A 15,205-nucleotide genomic window follows, 5' to 3' on the forward strand; every position below is an offset into this window, starting at 1 on the left:
GCTAAAAAAAAGAAGGCTGGAAGCAGAAGGAAACAACTGGTCTATTGTTCCTCAGTATAAATAGGTTTTATCTTGTTTGCTTATTTCCTACAAAATTTAGGATTAAAGAAATGTAAGAACAGTTTGTGGCTTACCAGAAGTTAACACTCCAGAAATGTCAAACTGTTGCTTTAACTTTGAAATTTAACATGCACATCTGTGATAACTCTATAGAAGAAAAATTTACCAACCAAATTAATATGCTATTTGAGATGAGGAAGCATGTTCAAAACATTGAGACAATAAGCAGAATTCAGCAAGGAACACAATCTGTCAAGTGATCAAAGACAACAAAGCTCTCAGACAACATTTGCAGTTTGGTGTAATTTAGCTTTGAGCTACTGTTGTTTCCTCAGGTGTGCAGAAACACACAGCTTTTGGGATTTTTAGTGTAATATCAGTATTGTTTTCCTTCATCTGACTTTGTGGCGTCAATACAAACCTTATTTGTAGATCTCAGCATTACTCTGTCTATGTGAGAATGTTATAATAACCACTAGAAAGCACTGTCCTATTGTTTAAGTTGTAATAAACCAGAATTATCATTTAATGTACAACTGAAATTTTGTCCAAATAAAAGCAATAATAAGGAACTGCTTAAGTGGCAGTTTAAATTCCTTCTGTTTTGACAAAGAAATTCAGTAATGTTTCACATTTCACGTAAGGGTGAATCTTACTTATACAATATGAATACAGATAGAGAATGTATTTCAAATCCTGAGTGCTGTGGTGCTGATTGCTTGTGAAGCCTTTGTGTTTCTTTGTGCCATGACTTGGTTGGCCAAAGCACCTCGCTGTCAGTGCCATTCAGTCAGATAAAGTGTGTGAGAGTGTCTGCCCATGGATGCATGTCTCTGTGTGTGTGTGTGTGTGTGTGTGTGTGTGTGTGTGTGTGTGTGTGTGTGTGTGTGTGTGTGTGTGTGTGCGTGTGCGTGTAGTAGAAAGTCAGCTAGGTATGAATCAGGGAGAGAGAATGAGGCCAAGGAAAGGATGACTGGATGATTAGACACCCAAACTGCTCCTTCATGTCAAGCAAACAAATGAAATAGTCACCATCCCACAACTGCAAGAGAATGGAAAATAATTTGGTTATTTGACTTGACAATACATAAAAAAGCAGGTCTACAGGGGGAATAACTGCCAACACCCAAAGCACTAAGGGTTCACAAACTTACAGTCACTACGGGCACCAAGAGTAGAATGGAACAGAATAGAATAGCAAATGCATTGGTCATCCATATAGTATAACCATCCCAGAGTTAAAATGACACTTTGTACTGGTTTTGCAGAGGAAAGGTATGAATAATTTATACACCTTTCCTACCGCATAAGTCAGTAAAGTCTGTAAAAAAGTAATAACAGCCTGTTCTTTTCATTGGATGCAGGGCCGAGGGACTGGCAGAGCAGTGCAGTAATGCGTCCACTTTAAAGGTGACCAGCCTCATTCTTTCTTTGCCTCATAGTTCTGCCTGGGCTATAAATTTGTCGCCCAACTGTTGACATCGCTTCCAATATGCTAGGCTCAGACTGTGATCACCACATGCACTGTGAGCAGGAACAAGGCAGAGCACTCTTTCTTGTCTACTCAGTACTTAGGCACACACATAGACACACATACACGCACCAGTGGTGGTCATAAAGTAATAAAACTCTGTGGAACCCTAATGAAAGCAAAGGAGTGGGGGGGGGACTCGGATGAATAACAATCATTGCCCTTATGGGGGTGGTTGTGTATGTATGTGTGTGTTTATGTGAGTGTGTGTATGTGTGCAGGGGGAGGTATCAACTTCTCCCTCCCTCCGCAGTGAAAACAAATTCCCAACCTTTCTGTGGTCCTACTCCTCCCCTCCGGAATGGAATCCACCAAATCGCTGCTAACTGAATAATGTGACAAAGAACGGGCAGACGAGGCGACAGATGCTCGCGTGCCTTTACAACCAAACCACCACAATCACTGCTCGCACCGCGCGCACACACAACCACATGCATTCCTCTTGACTCCAATCTGAAGCGACCGGGGTCTAGAGGCAGATTTCTAAGGCCGCTCCACCTGCTGCGCCTGTTGACTTCGAGGGAGGGGGATATGGCAGTGGATTGTCATTAATGTTGGCGGCAGACGTTTAATTCACACTATTACTTTATGACTACAAGGCCCGAACACACGGAGGCAATTGTTAGGCAAGCATAATGAAGAGAGCTGCACACGGGCACTGGAGCTATTTGTTTGTTTGTGCTGATCGCATGCATTTGTGGAGACCGAACTGGGCTTTAGAACAACCCATGGATCAATAAAATTATCTTTGGGGACGGGAGCAGAAGAAGTTAAACAAAACCAAAATCCAAGAGACATGGCATCTTTGCACCTGCTGTAAAGAATGAATATTTGCAGCTCAATGGGTGTCCTTAAGCACTAAAGATCATGTTTGCTCGGCTCTTCGGGTTATGCAGCGTAGCTAAATGTATTAAGCCTCCATCTGCTTTTTACTTAGATTATACCCCCTCTATATATTAATTGTTTTTATTCTGCGCAGTGTTTAAGACCCCACGCACCCGCACCCCCTCCGCCACTTTCTCTTTCTTTTGCTTCCTTCTCCCATAAACTCCAAATGTGATTAGCTTCTCCGGGACGCCGGGAGTAATTGCATTACTGCATTGTGAGCATTTGGAGCTATGGAAATGTTGGGTGTCCGTATCAAACCTGTTTAAATACTCAGTGCATTATGGTTAAAGATGTGCAAAAGACGGGTGAATGCAAACATTTTGCAGACATGGCTCAGGCGATGAATAGACAGGGAGCGGGAATAAAGGTTTTCCGCCAATTTAAGGCTGTGGGTTCAAAAGAGGAGCTTCTGGTTGGTGTCTATGCACTTTTAGAATTTTTTAATAAACCATAGTTTTCGGGGTAATTCGTAAAAAGTTGTAGAAGCGGTGCAGATGCGTTGCTTTAAAGACTAGCCTGAATAACCTAGTTCATATGGATAACATCATTATGCTCAGTGATGGTGTGTATATCTAATTTCTATTGCAGCAGTGGGTTTAGCAACTGTTAGTACTTTATTGATTTGTTTTTGAGATACTGTATCTATTTATTTCTTAAGGTTAACTTCGGGTCAACGCTTTCAGTGGTTTTGAAAGTGTTGACTGAGAAATTTCCAAAGAATGTGATAAGTGGAGGTGAACGAGGCCGTTCTGAGCTTAGTTTCTTTTAGGTGAAGGTTGTGTTCTTTCTGCTCCAGATGGTCATTAGTGTCTCATCTTCGGTGTGTTCTATAATATTTCATTTCAATATGTATGAGGAGTTTTGGTGACTGAAGCTCTGATGAGCGCTTTTTCTCTGTCTTTTTTGACGCACACACAAGAAACACGCACAAGCACGCGAGCGAACACGCGAGTACAGCTCTGGAAAAGCTGCTTGGTACTCTACAATCCCCCATGACAACTCATTTCCTCACAGTTGTGTGGGGTTCGTGGCTCCGCTGGAGTCTTGTTTGGTCGGCTGTAATCGCTGGGTCCCGGTGCCAAACAAACCGCGCCAGATGGTCTCCAGAATGCACATCCCAGTTGTGCACATTGTAAACCTTAGATCTCTCTCTCCCTTTCTGTTCGTGCTTTTATTCATTTCTCTGTTTATGTTTGATTCTCTGGCCTGTTTGCACATTTGCGCCAATTAGATTTTTTTCCCCTTTTTCTAGTGAACAGAAAAATACACGCCCAAACTATAGAATTGTGGATGCTTATCAGAAACCCATCCTGCGGGGAGTTTGATGTTAAACAGATTTGTGCACGGGGACAGAGCTGTTCCTCGGCGTGACCAACTCTTTTAAGGCATTCATTAGAGTCCGGCTTCCTTTCAACGCGATTCGCCACACAGCTTACCCGGCTTATACCCTCACCCATAGACAGTTACAGATGAGGCACATGTGAAAAAATATATTGCGCTGAACACATCTCCTACAAAGTGTATGAGCATGGAGAAGGGGGTAGTCAGCTGCCACTTGAAAGAGCAGAAAAAGACTTGGTACAGTACAAGCTGGTGGCACGCATATGCACTAACGCCGAGACACCCGGTGCGTCAATCATTTAGCAGGAGTGTGTGTGGTGACAGCTGGTTATAGCTCGACTAGGTGTGTCTATCAGTGATTCAAGTATAGGGACTTACAAAGCTAAAGATGAATGTGACTGTATATCTTTCTTGTTTAATGATAATTTAGACTCTTTGTGTCTCCGCGCTGTCTGGAGAGAACAGACCCGAAGCGAGAAACTCGTAAACCTTCCCGGGGTTTTATAGCAACGGGGGAAGCAATTTCAGTATGGTATTTTTTAGTTTATTTTCTACTCTGTCCATTGTAGATGCGTAGTCGTTACTCTGAAAAGTGGTGAAAGTGAACCCCCACAGGGCGGGGTTTTTACCCCCCCCCCCCCTCCCCACACACACACACACACACACACACACACACACACACACACACACACTTTATCCCTTTCCTCCCTCTTGCGCCTCCCCTTTCCTCTCTTTTCGGAGTTTGAGTGGCTACCAGCCAGCTTTTGATTTAAGGATCGTTTGTCTTTCCTGGGATGTGAAAAAAGGGTCGTGGCTGATCTACAACTAGTTCGTTTGAGGCGGTTATTTTGGGCAACTCTGTGTGCAGAGGCACCTCAAATAGAGAGAGGGAGCGAAAGAGAGCGCAAGGCGCACAGACCAGAGGCAGGGAGGAGAGAGAGAAAGGCGCACAGATTTCAGTGGAACTCCGCTGGTTCCCCCGCACACTGGATGCGCGCAACAGATCTGTATGACAACGGAGTACAGACAGAAACACATTCGGATGGTTTTATGGAAATTAGAGCAACTTAAGCAAGCTTACATTTAACAATCGGGTGTTTTTCCCCTTGCCCAGTGGAGAAAGCAATGCTACTGAATCAGCGAGCTCATCATTTAATAAGTTGAAACTGGAACAGATCTCCACTGCATTTTGCAGTAATTCCTTTGGACTTATTTCGGAGTTCAGCAAAATACAAAGGAGACCAAAATGAAGGGGCTCTTTCTACGAAGAATGTGGAAAGTTCTGGCGGTGTTGGCACTGGCGACGCAGCACATCACTGGCAAGACACTGAAATATCAGATTTATGAGGAGCAGAAGGTTGGCACTGTCATTGCCCGCTTGAAAGAAGACGTCGCGGATGTCCTGGCTAAACTTCCAAGCTCGGTGCCGCTCCGCTTTAGAGCTATGCAACGAGGAAGCTCGTCTTTCTTCAATGTGCGCGAGCAGGACGGAGAAATCAGCATCAAGACCAAAATTGATCGCGAGAAACTCTGCGAAAAGAATCTGAATTGTTCCATTCAGTTCGACGTGCTAACACTCCCCACTGAGCACCTCCAGCTGTTTCTCATCGAGGTGGAGGTGTTGGACATTAACGACAACGCACCTCAGTTCGCTCGCGCCGTGATCCCAATTGAGATTTCCGAGAGCGCGGCCGTGGGAGCGCGCATTCCCCTGGACAGCGCCACAGACCCCGATGTCGGGGAGAATTCACTGTACTCGTATGCCTTAGAACCAAACAACTTCTTTAAGCTTGACATTCAGTCTAGGACTGATGGGGTTAAATATGCTGAGCTGGTGGTGCTAAGGGAGCTCGATCGGGAGGAGCGCTCTGGTTACGAACTTCAATACACGGCCTCTGACAGGGGCGTTCCCCCGAGAACGGGTTCGACCCTCCTTAAAATCAGTGTTACTGACTCAAACGATAACAGTCCGGTTTTTGAAAAGTCGTCATATGTCATCAATCTGCCAGAAAATTCACCTGTTGGCACTCTGCTCATTGACTTAAACGCAACGGACGCGGATGAGGGCACAAACGCCAAAATAGTCTACTCATTTAGCAGTCATGTTTCTCCGAAAATAATGGAGACATTCAAAATTAACCCCGACAGCGGTCACCTGACTCTCATCAGGCGCGTAGATCACGAGACTGCTAATTCTTATGATATCGATGTGCAAGCACAGGACATGGGTCCAAACTCCATGCCCGCTCACTGCAAGATCCTGGTCAAAGTGGTAGACATCAACGACAACAAACCTGACATCAGCATCACTCTCATGTCTTCCCAGGGGAATGGAGATGCAGCTTATGTATCTGAAGCTTCGCCTTTGGACACATTTGTTGCTTTGGTCAGGGTAGAGGACTTGGACTCTGGACTGAATGGGGAGGTGGAGTGCAAGCTTCATGGTCAAGGCTACTTCAAATTGCAGAAAACATATGAGAACAACTACATGATTTTGACCAATGTGACTCTAGACAGAGAGAAGAGGTCAGAGTTCAGCCTGACTGTGGTGGCAGAGGATCGAGGGACTCCAAGTCTTTCTACTGTCAAACATTTCACTGTGCATGTAACTGATGAAAATGACAACCCACCACGTTTTGAGAAGGGGCAATATGAGATCTTTAAATCAGAGAACAATGCCCCTGGAGCATATCTGACGTCCATCTTGGCCACTGACCCTGACCTGGATTCTAATGGGCAGGTGAGCTACTCCATCTTGGAGAACTCTGTTCACGGCAGTTCTATCTCCACCTATGTCACCATTGACCCCTCTAATGGCGCTATCTATGCACTGCGCACATTTGATCGAGAGGATGTTAGCCGTATAGCCTTTATTGTGCAAGCAAAGGATGCAGGAAAACCAGCACTGCTCAGCAATGCCACAGTTATTCTGAACATTCTGGATGAAAATGACAACCCTCCAGTCATTGTGGTCCCTCAGCTGTGGAACTTCACTGCAGATGTGCCTGCTTCAAAGTTTACAGAGGCTGGACACTTAATAACTGTGGTTAGGGCAACTGATAGAGATACAGGAGTCAATGCTGAGCTCATTTGCTCTATAGTCAGTGGCAACGAAGAAGGATTCTTCTTGATTGAGCCGCGAACATGTGAGATTCATGCCAATGCTAGTCTGGATAACTTCCCCCATGACCATGCAGAGCTGACTGTTGTGGTCAGAGATCAAGGAAGTGAGAGTCTCAGTGCTAAGGCCGTTCTGAAAATCACTCTCCATGAGACCATTGAGAACCACGGGTCAGTAACAGACCAAGGAGAGGCTTCACTTGATGTATCTCTGATTATCATCATCTCCTTGGGAGCCATCTGCGTCGCACTCATGTTTATCATGGTGGTGTTTGCTTCTCGCTGTAACCGGGAGAAAAAGGACACCAGGCACTCCTATAACTGCCGGGTAGCAGAATCCACCCACCAGCACCACCCAAAGAAGCCCTCACGCCAAATACACAAAGGTGATATAACCTTGGTCCCCACAGTGAACGGCACTCTCCCAATCAGAGCCCACCACCGCTCCCCTTCAGCCACACCTCCCATGGAACGAGCCCAGATAGGGAGCAGGCAGAACCACCACAGTCGCCAATCCCTGAACAGCCTAGTGACCATTTCGTCCAATCATATTCCAGAGAGCTTTGCCCTGGAACTGGCACACACAACTCCACCAGTTGAGGTAAGTGCGCGCGCACACACACACACACACACACACACACACACACACACACACACACACACACACACACACACACACACACACACAGAGAAACAAATTACTTTCAGATATTTCAAATGTGATCCCACAGCCCCTTTCCAAATTTTCTTTCTCAGTGTTTCTCCCTCTCTCAAGCACACACACACACACACACACACACACACACACACACACACACACACACACACACACACACACACACACCAGCCTTCTCATCCTCACACAGCTGTCCCTGTTTGAGCAAATTAACTCATCATTTCCATGACAGTGACTTAATCAACACTGCCCTGTAGTTCAAACTGATTCTCATTAAAAACTGTTGATGATTATAGACGTGTCTTTGTCTTTACCTTGTTTACACCCTGTCACCATTACCTCCATCATGACCATGACTCACCCCCCCAGTCATATGTCTACATATTCATCTAGACTCACCCTCAACCCCCCCTTTTTGTTTTAACATCATCCATTTTGTCTCATCCATTTTTAGCAGCCCCTCCATCATCCATTTTGTGTTTACTCATCCATTATTTTGTCTTCTGTGTTGTCTGTCTCTCTTTTCCCCTTCCTCAATTCTCCATCTGTAATTCATCCCCCCCTTTCTGTTTCTTTTTGTTTGTTTTATTTTGTTTGTTTTGTCATTTTTTTTGGGATGTAGCAAGTCTCACAGCTTCTGTCCATGCTCCATCAGGGCCAGTACCAGCCCAGACCCAGTTTCCGTGGCAACAAATACTCGCGCAGCTACAGGTAATTTACCCCCCACCCCCCAGCCACCCCTTCCCCCCCAAAAAGATTATCTTTTGTTTACTTTTTAAACCTCTTGTTTTTCATTGTGTCTGACATTTGTCAACAACCCGTTGTGCAGGTTTCCCTGTCAGTTGATCAGTTACATGTAGATCATGACTTGATGGTGTCCAAATGTTTTTATTCATATTCTAATTGTCATACCAATGTCTTCTGTTCTAAGTGTGAAACCCTTAGATGTCTGAATATCACAAAAATTCCTTTGTGCTAAAAGGAGCTCAGGTTATAAAGTCTGCATCCATCACTGCTTTCATCATAATATCTGATTATGTTCTTTGGATGATATATTTATTGATACCCTAGTGGCTGCTATGATTTATTTATGGATGCAATTTACCTGCGTGTAGAATTAATGGGTTAAGGCTTGTCACAAGTTTTGACAGATTCCAGAAACAGCCCTAAGTTTGATATAATTTGCTTGTCACTAATCTTCTCTAAGGACAGACTGATTTGTTTAACCTGCAAAACAGAATGTGCCACCTGTGTTTGTCCAAAGTGTAAAATTCTACTACTTACTTTCAGACTATACTTATATGTGTTCATAGTCTTTTTTTTTAATGGCTTCTCACAGGTATGCGTTACAAGACATGGACAAGTTCAGCCTGAAGGACAGTGGCCGTGGGGACAGCGAGGCGGGGGACAGTGATTGTGACATGGGACGGGAATCCCCCGTGGACAGACTGCTGCTGGGGGAGGGCTTTTCTGACCTGATGCACCTTGAAATGCACCATCGACTCCACCCAGGTGAGATTTTGGTGATGCAACCCACCTCTTCAGCCTATGTCCCTGTGTAAAATGACACCTTTTCCTGTTTTGCGTCACCTTCATAACAGCATGACTAGGCGCCAGTCAGCTGACTTACATACCCAACACCTTCTATTGCAGCAACTCATACTCAAATATTGCTTCACCATCCAGAGCATAATTGCACCTCAGTTTTATTGTACTTTGCAGAAGTTGTCAGTTGTAGGTTTCTGACTAATTCCGCGTCTTGCTTCACTTTGAGTCAGTTGAAATGGCCATTTTCCACTCATGATCTTAGAAATAAGAGATTTCTTTCTCAGTTCAAATTGAAAATGAGCTACAACTGAAACAAGCTGTCTTCCTGCGGACCGCACCTAGGCACCCAGTGTACTGCCTCTCTGACAAATTTCAGCACCATGGACAGCACCAGGCCTAAGCCCATTATTTGTCTGTACACCTGCCTTTACAGCCACTCCATTCACCCTGTTTCCAACACAATCCCTATTGTACTCAGCCCCATTCTTCCACACAGCCCTCATTTCCACGCTCGTTATCACACTGAGAGAGGTTACAGTGTGTCTGGCTGTTACTGTGTGTGTGGTTGTGTGTGTGTGTTATCTGCCCCTAAGATAGAGTCGTGTCTGTAAAATCCTCCCTGGAGCGGAGATGAGTCGCCTGTCACTCATCGGTATGCGTCTCAGAGTGCTGTTTTTTTCCCCTCCTTCTTTTTCTTTTCTTTCTCTTTTTTTCCCCCTGGTGAGTGACAGTGGTGCACTTTCATGTCTGAACTGAGGAGAATTCATAGTAATTGCTTTTAGAATTATGTTATTCTCTCTCTTACTGACTCCATCCTTCTTTTGCTTTCTGCTTCGTGAGATCCTGAGTATCTCTCGGCCTCTCTCTCTTTCGCTCCCTCATTTTGTTAATGTATTACAATCTTTACAGAGATTGGTGGATGTGGACAGTCCTGCTGTATCTTATTTTTGTTCTCCCTTTGAAAATGACTTGGAGGTGTTGGAACCCTTCTCCCCCCCTTTCTCTTCTGCTATCTTTTATGCTAATATAAAAGAAAAAGGAGGGGAAGACGATAATGGGCTGAGAGGGAGGATTACCACTGTTTCTCTTCAGTAGATTTAATTTGTTTAGATTTTTCTATTTAGATGGGCAAATGTGCTTTTTCATGCTGGATAGGATAAAAGAACAAACAAGCAAATCCCTGCCTCAGTCTTGTAGTTGGAAGATGTGGACATACTTGGAAGTGCAGCCAAATATTACATTAATAGCTGCCTATGATGCCATTTGGGTGGGATCTGACACTTGTCTATTTGTTTATTTAAATCCTGTCATAGTCTTCATACCTGGCACTACCTGGAACTCTAAACAGGAATATGAAGAGACTGAGAGAAAAATAAATAAATAAAAATCCTACAAAGCAGAGCCGTGATTTTGATTTTAATGAAAGACTGAAGTGGTGCACCATGAAATATTAATTAGGTATTGTACATGGATCATTCTAACAGAATAAGGCATGGCTCGTCAGACTCAACAGCATGCCTGCTCCTTAAAGAAATCAGTACCTTGTCCTCCTGTTGAACTGTGTATCACTTCAAATATAACACTTTCACCCCTCTTTACTTCAGTCTTAGGCTTTGTGGCTTGTATTATTCAGGGGTGTTGACATTTTCCGTACCAAGTGACAAACATAAAAAAACAAACAAAAAATGGTTTTGTCTGAGGATTTTTAAACATATGATTTGTTTGAGTTGTTTTGCAGACTTTTTGTTGTTACTTTGCCTGATGCATGACGAATGTCCTAAAGATTTTTGTAGTTGAACCGTCTCTTGACTCAGTGTCCTTTTTTTTGTTTTGTTTTCTGCTTTAGCTATGAGACTGTGCACGGATGAATGTCGTGTCCTGGGACACTCTGACCAGTGCTGGATGCCTCCTCTCTCCTCCCCCGCTTCCTCTGCTGACTACCGCAACAACATGTACATCCCTGGGGAGGAGTCCTCCCAGCAGCCTCAGCTCGATGATGACCAGTCCTCCGTTGACTCGGAGCGCCGCAAGAGCTTCTCTACTTTTGGCAAAGAATCTGGGAATGAAGAGGAAGGAGCTGGAGGTGTTGTCTCTGGAGCAGGAGGTGATGTGTGTGCAGCTGGAGGAGGGGCTGGCTCCCTCCTCACAGAGATGAACTCTGTGTTTCAGCGACTCCTACCCCCTAATATGGACTCTTATGTCGAATGCACTGAAACAAGCCCAACTTCATCGTCATCAACCACTGAGAGAGGAAATGGACGAAGTGGCAACATTGTTGGTAACCACAGTAACAACGCTGTTCCCCAGGACAACCGGAGAGGGTTGCTGCCAGGTGGTAAAGGTCCCAGTTACCCCCCAGGGGTGGCTGCATGGGCAGCCAATACTCACTATCTAAACCCAGGAAGTGGGTCTGGAAATGGGACTAACCATGTTTCCTCCTCCCCTTCTTCTTCTACTTCTTCCTCATCCTCACCCTCAACTTCGACTCCCACCTCCACCAGTGGCCAGCCTCCACACTTAAAGTGGCTGCCAGCAATGGAGGAAATTCCAGAGAATTATGAGGAAGATGACTTTGATGGTGTTTTCCATCAGGGTCACCAGAGTGGCAAGCGTAGCGAGAACCGCCACGAGGCTGGCATGGATGCAAGCGAGCTGGTCCAAGAGATCAACAAACTGCTGCAGGATGTCAGGCAAAACTAGAGAAAAAGAGAAGGCATAGCATTGTTTCACTGTGTGATATGAAGAAATATTTCACCACATTATGGTAAATGCGTGTTCCTTGTGCCAACATTAAAAAAGAAGAAAAAAAAAGTTCACATTCACTGTAATGCTCATCTTGTTTATTTTTAACAGATTTTCTCCTTACCTTTCAGTGCTGAGAGAAAGGTAAAAAAACAGCACTGAAGTTGTGATCTGGGTGACTTAAAAGCATCAAAGTGAGCACTGAAAGAACAGATTGCTCAAAGTTGCTTGAATGAGTGATTTCAAAAGGAAATCCACCGACAAAAACTGTACCCTTTCTTCATTTGTAATGTTTACAGCAGCGTGAAGAGACTCCACAGGGAGAAAGCAACAGTTGTGTGATCTAATTTCTCCTCTTACAGTGTACAATATTGTACAGTGTCTGTGGAAAACGGCAAATCCACTTGAATATTGTGCTATGTCTCCTGTTTTGTTATTATGGAATGTAACTGTACAATTTGATCTTTGTATTTTAAAAATACTCTTTTTTACTTCTATATATTTATATGTGTCCATGTATGTTTGTACAGAAAAAGAAAACAAAATGTCTATTTTTTATATTTGTCACTGCATGTCTTGATATCACTCAATGTGTCTCTTTTCCTCTACCCTGTTTATTTTCTAAACGACTGTATTTAATTTTGTTATTGAATGTGTGTGTGCATATTGAAAATAGTCACATCCCAATGCAGTTCCATGTTGGAAGTGAGTTTTGTATGGTAACATTGTGACCAGTGGACGATAAATAAAGTGGAGGGATTCATAAAAGTGTTTGAAAATTATTCTCGGTGCCTGAGGTTTTCAATAATTACTTTCATTTACATTTATTCTTTCATTTCATTTCTCTTGAATTCCTTACTGAGTACTTGCATTTGCCCCATCTGTCTCTTACCTCCCCCTAATGCTCAGCATTGGAATTGCAGCACCCTGTGCGCACAGAGCCAAAATCTCATGTATGCTGTCTAGGCAGACCTTCCCCAGGCCCCATTATATCATGATTCACATGCATGACTCTACTCATAAACATGCCATTAGTGGTGAATTTATTCCCAGATGAACTCTTTAGATTTAAATGCATTTAGGCATTAATTTACTTTCAGATTAGGGGTTCTCTTTCTCACTGTCTCTCATCTGTGAAAGCATAATGCTTCTGGTAAATATGCTTAGCAAATGAACGGCATCTGATAATAGCTGCACATGACGAGAAATTAAAATCATGGGATTGTACAACTCTGCCATATGGACGCATAACACAATTAGGAGAAAGTATGAAGTGAGCTTTTGCCCTCCCCTCACTTCCTCTGCTCATGATTGGGAGAGCTTATCTTTGGTTGATACACTCATGAGCAAGAACACACAAATTAAAAACACACACACACCCAGGAGAAAATAAGTTTAATTTAAAAGCGCAAAAAATCAAACAACCTAGGCTAAATGAAGCAATTAACCTCATGAAACAGAGTTTTAACAAGGTAAAGGTTAGAATTTGCATACACATACACACACACAGCCATAAGGCAGACACAAGTAACATCTACACACCTGCAAAACAAGATCGCGAACACAGACACACATGAAAACAGGAAAATGGCTAAAGCATGTACACATGAAAACACCTAATAATGAAGTCATTTGTCTTCATCATTAAAAGACTCCAAGCGTCAATTACAACAAGCACTGTATGTGTGTGTGTGCGCAAAGGAAACTAAAGCATGCTTGTAATAAATTTAGGTTAGCTTACTGAAAGCTAATCCAGATTCATGTATCTGTAACAGTATTTGGATGACAGGCCTATCCACCATATATCCTACCAGCCATCAGCTCAATTGTTTTAAACTAATGTCACTGAAGATTTTGGCTTGATGCCATTCACATGTTTATATGACAAGTATCCTACAAGACTTCAGTCAGCCGCCAACTGGGTTAATTTAACATAAGTAGCTTTGAGGCAACACAAGCCTACTAAAGAACTCTAATTAACCTGTTATATCTTGTAATGATAGCAAGATAGTCATGCTGTACAAGGTTACTGGCACTGGATGTATCCTTATATTTAGCACAAAACTATGGATAAGGTATCAACCTTCTGCAGCAATAGGTACCTGACTACCACAATAAAAAGGTACATTTAAAATGGACTATTTCATGATGTAGAAACAGGATTTCACTATGTTGTATATGTCATTTCAAAATTAGCCCAAGATTGGCAATACATGATGAATGATCATCAGCAACAAGAAATTTCTTTGGCAAAGGGTAATGGTGTGTGTAATGAAAGAAAAAAGAAAAAAAAACACAGGGTGAAAGATCCAGTCATACTCATTTATTACCACTCACATAATTAATTTTACACAAAAACAACAGTGGCACTGACACTGACTTTGAAATTGACTTGAAATATAAGCTCCCACTTGTTATTGTTGTAGTAAATCCACCCATTAAATTGTTTTGTCAGTACTACTCGCCTTTCGCTCACTCTCATTCTGAAACCCAGTGTCTTCCATCTTCCTCCACCCTCGTATGCATATACCTCCATATCTCGCTCTCATCTTCCGGCTATTTCTGTCTGTTCATCTGTCTGTTGAAGACTCACATGCACACACACCCATAAATATTCCCCTTCACACATAAGCAGTCACACACACAACTAAATCCCAGCAGTACTTCTCAGCTCATATCACAGCCCCCACTCCCAAGTCCCCACAGACATTAGAATTTTTAATGCTCTTCACTGATTCATCTCATCCTGTCACTGACTGATTCCTCCCTAATCACAATTTTTGCTAATTGTTTTTTTCACATCACTTTGACACAAATACAATCCTGCTTACCATGAAAATCTTGAGAAACCACAACCACATCTCATTTTGCCTCTAAAATGTATTTAGTGATTGCCGTTACAACAGGAAATTAAGAAGGTGAGAGCTTGTGTAATGTGAGGTTATTGGGCCTTCTGACACGAAATCAGTTTTTATCTAAAGTCAGAAACTCCGCAGTGACCCTCTGTGCACATATGCTGCACTAGTGTCAGGGAAACAGGATATTGGCAGGCCTGTAATATAAACACTGTAAACAAGTCACAGTGATAAAACTGCCATGATGGAATGCTTTATGTGTTGAACTTCCCATAGTATAGGCTACAACACATGACTGCAAGTTAGTAAGTGTGATATATAACATGGCCACCTTACCCAAATGTCTTAATAAGAAATTCCTTAAGTAATAAAATGTGAGTCTTGAGAGACTCAGATCAGAGCAAGAACCTCTGTTTTCTTTGTGATGCTTGGATTCAATGCCAA

General features: G+C 43.1%; 1 protein-coding gene across 2 annotated transcripts; it reads left to right on the top strand.

Moving 5' to 3' along the window:
* The first annotated feature begins 4,526 nt into the window (after nt 1–4,526).
* pcdh18a (protocadherin 18a) lies at nt 4,527–12,668 on the top strand. Of its 2 annotated transcripts, none has more exons than XM_082536237.1 (4): nt 4,527–7,541; nt 8,239–8,327; nt 8,956–9,128; nt 11,011–12,668. In XM_082536237.1, the coding sequence occupies exons 1-4, from the start codon at nt 5,067–5,069 to the stop codon at nt 11,862–11,864; spliced, it is 3,591 nt and encodes a 1,196-aa protein (XP_082392363.1). In that variant the 5' UTR covers nt 4,527–5,066; the 3' UTR covers nt 11,865–12,668. The 2 variants fall into 2 exon arrangements, with proteins under 2 accessions (XP_082392363.1, XP_082392364.1); XM_082536238.1 differs by having other exon boundaries at nt 8,272–8,327.
* Nucleotides 12,669–15,205: the final 2,537 nt, after the last annotated feature.

Source organism: Aulonocara stuartgranti (genome assembly GCF_965226115.1).
Source record: "Aulonocara stuartgranti genome assembly, chromosome: 6".
Classification (NCBI taxonomy): Eukaryota; Metazoa; Chordata; class Actinopteri; order Cichliformes; family Cichlidae; genus Aulonocara; species Aulonocara stuartgranti.

Coding starts and splice junctions, on each gene's coding strand:
- pcdh18a (XM_082536237.1), top strand. CDS start 5,067: ATGAAGGGGCTCTTTCTACGAAGAATGTGGAAAGTTCTGGCGGTGTTG. Junction 8,328..8,955: donor AAATACTCGCGCAGCTACAG/GTAATTTACCCC, acceptor GGCTTCTCACAG/GTATGCGTTACAAGACATGG. Junction 9,129..11,010: donor GCACCATCGACTCCACCCAG/GTGAGATTTTGG, acceptor TTTCTGCTTTAG/CTATGAGACTGTGCACGGAT.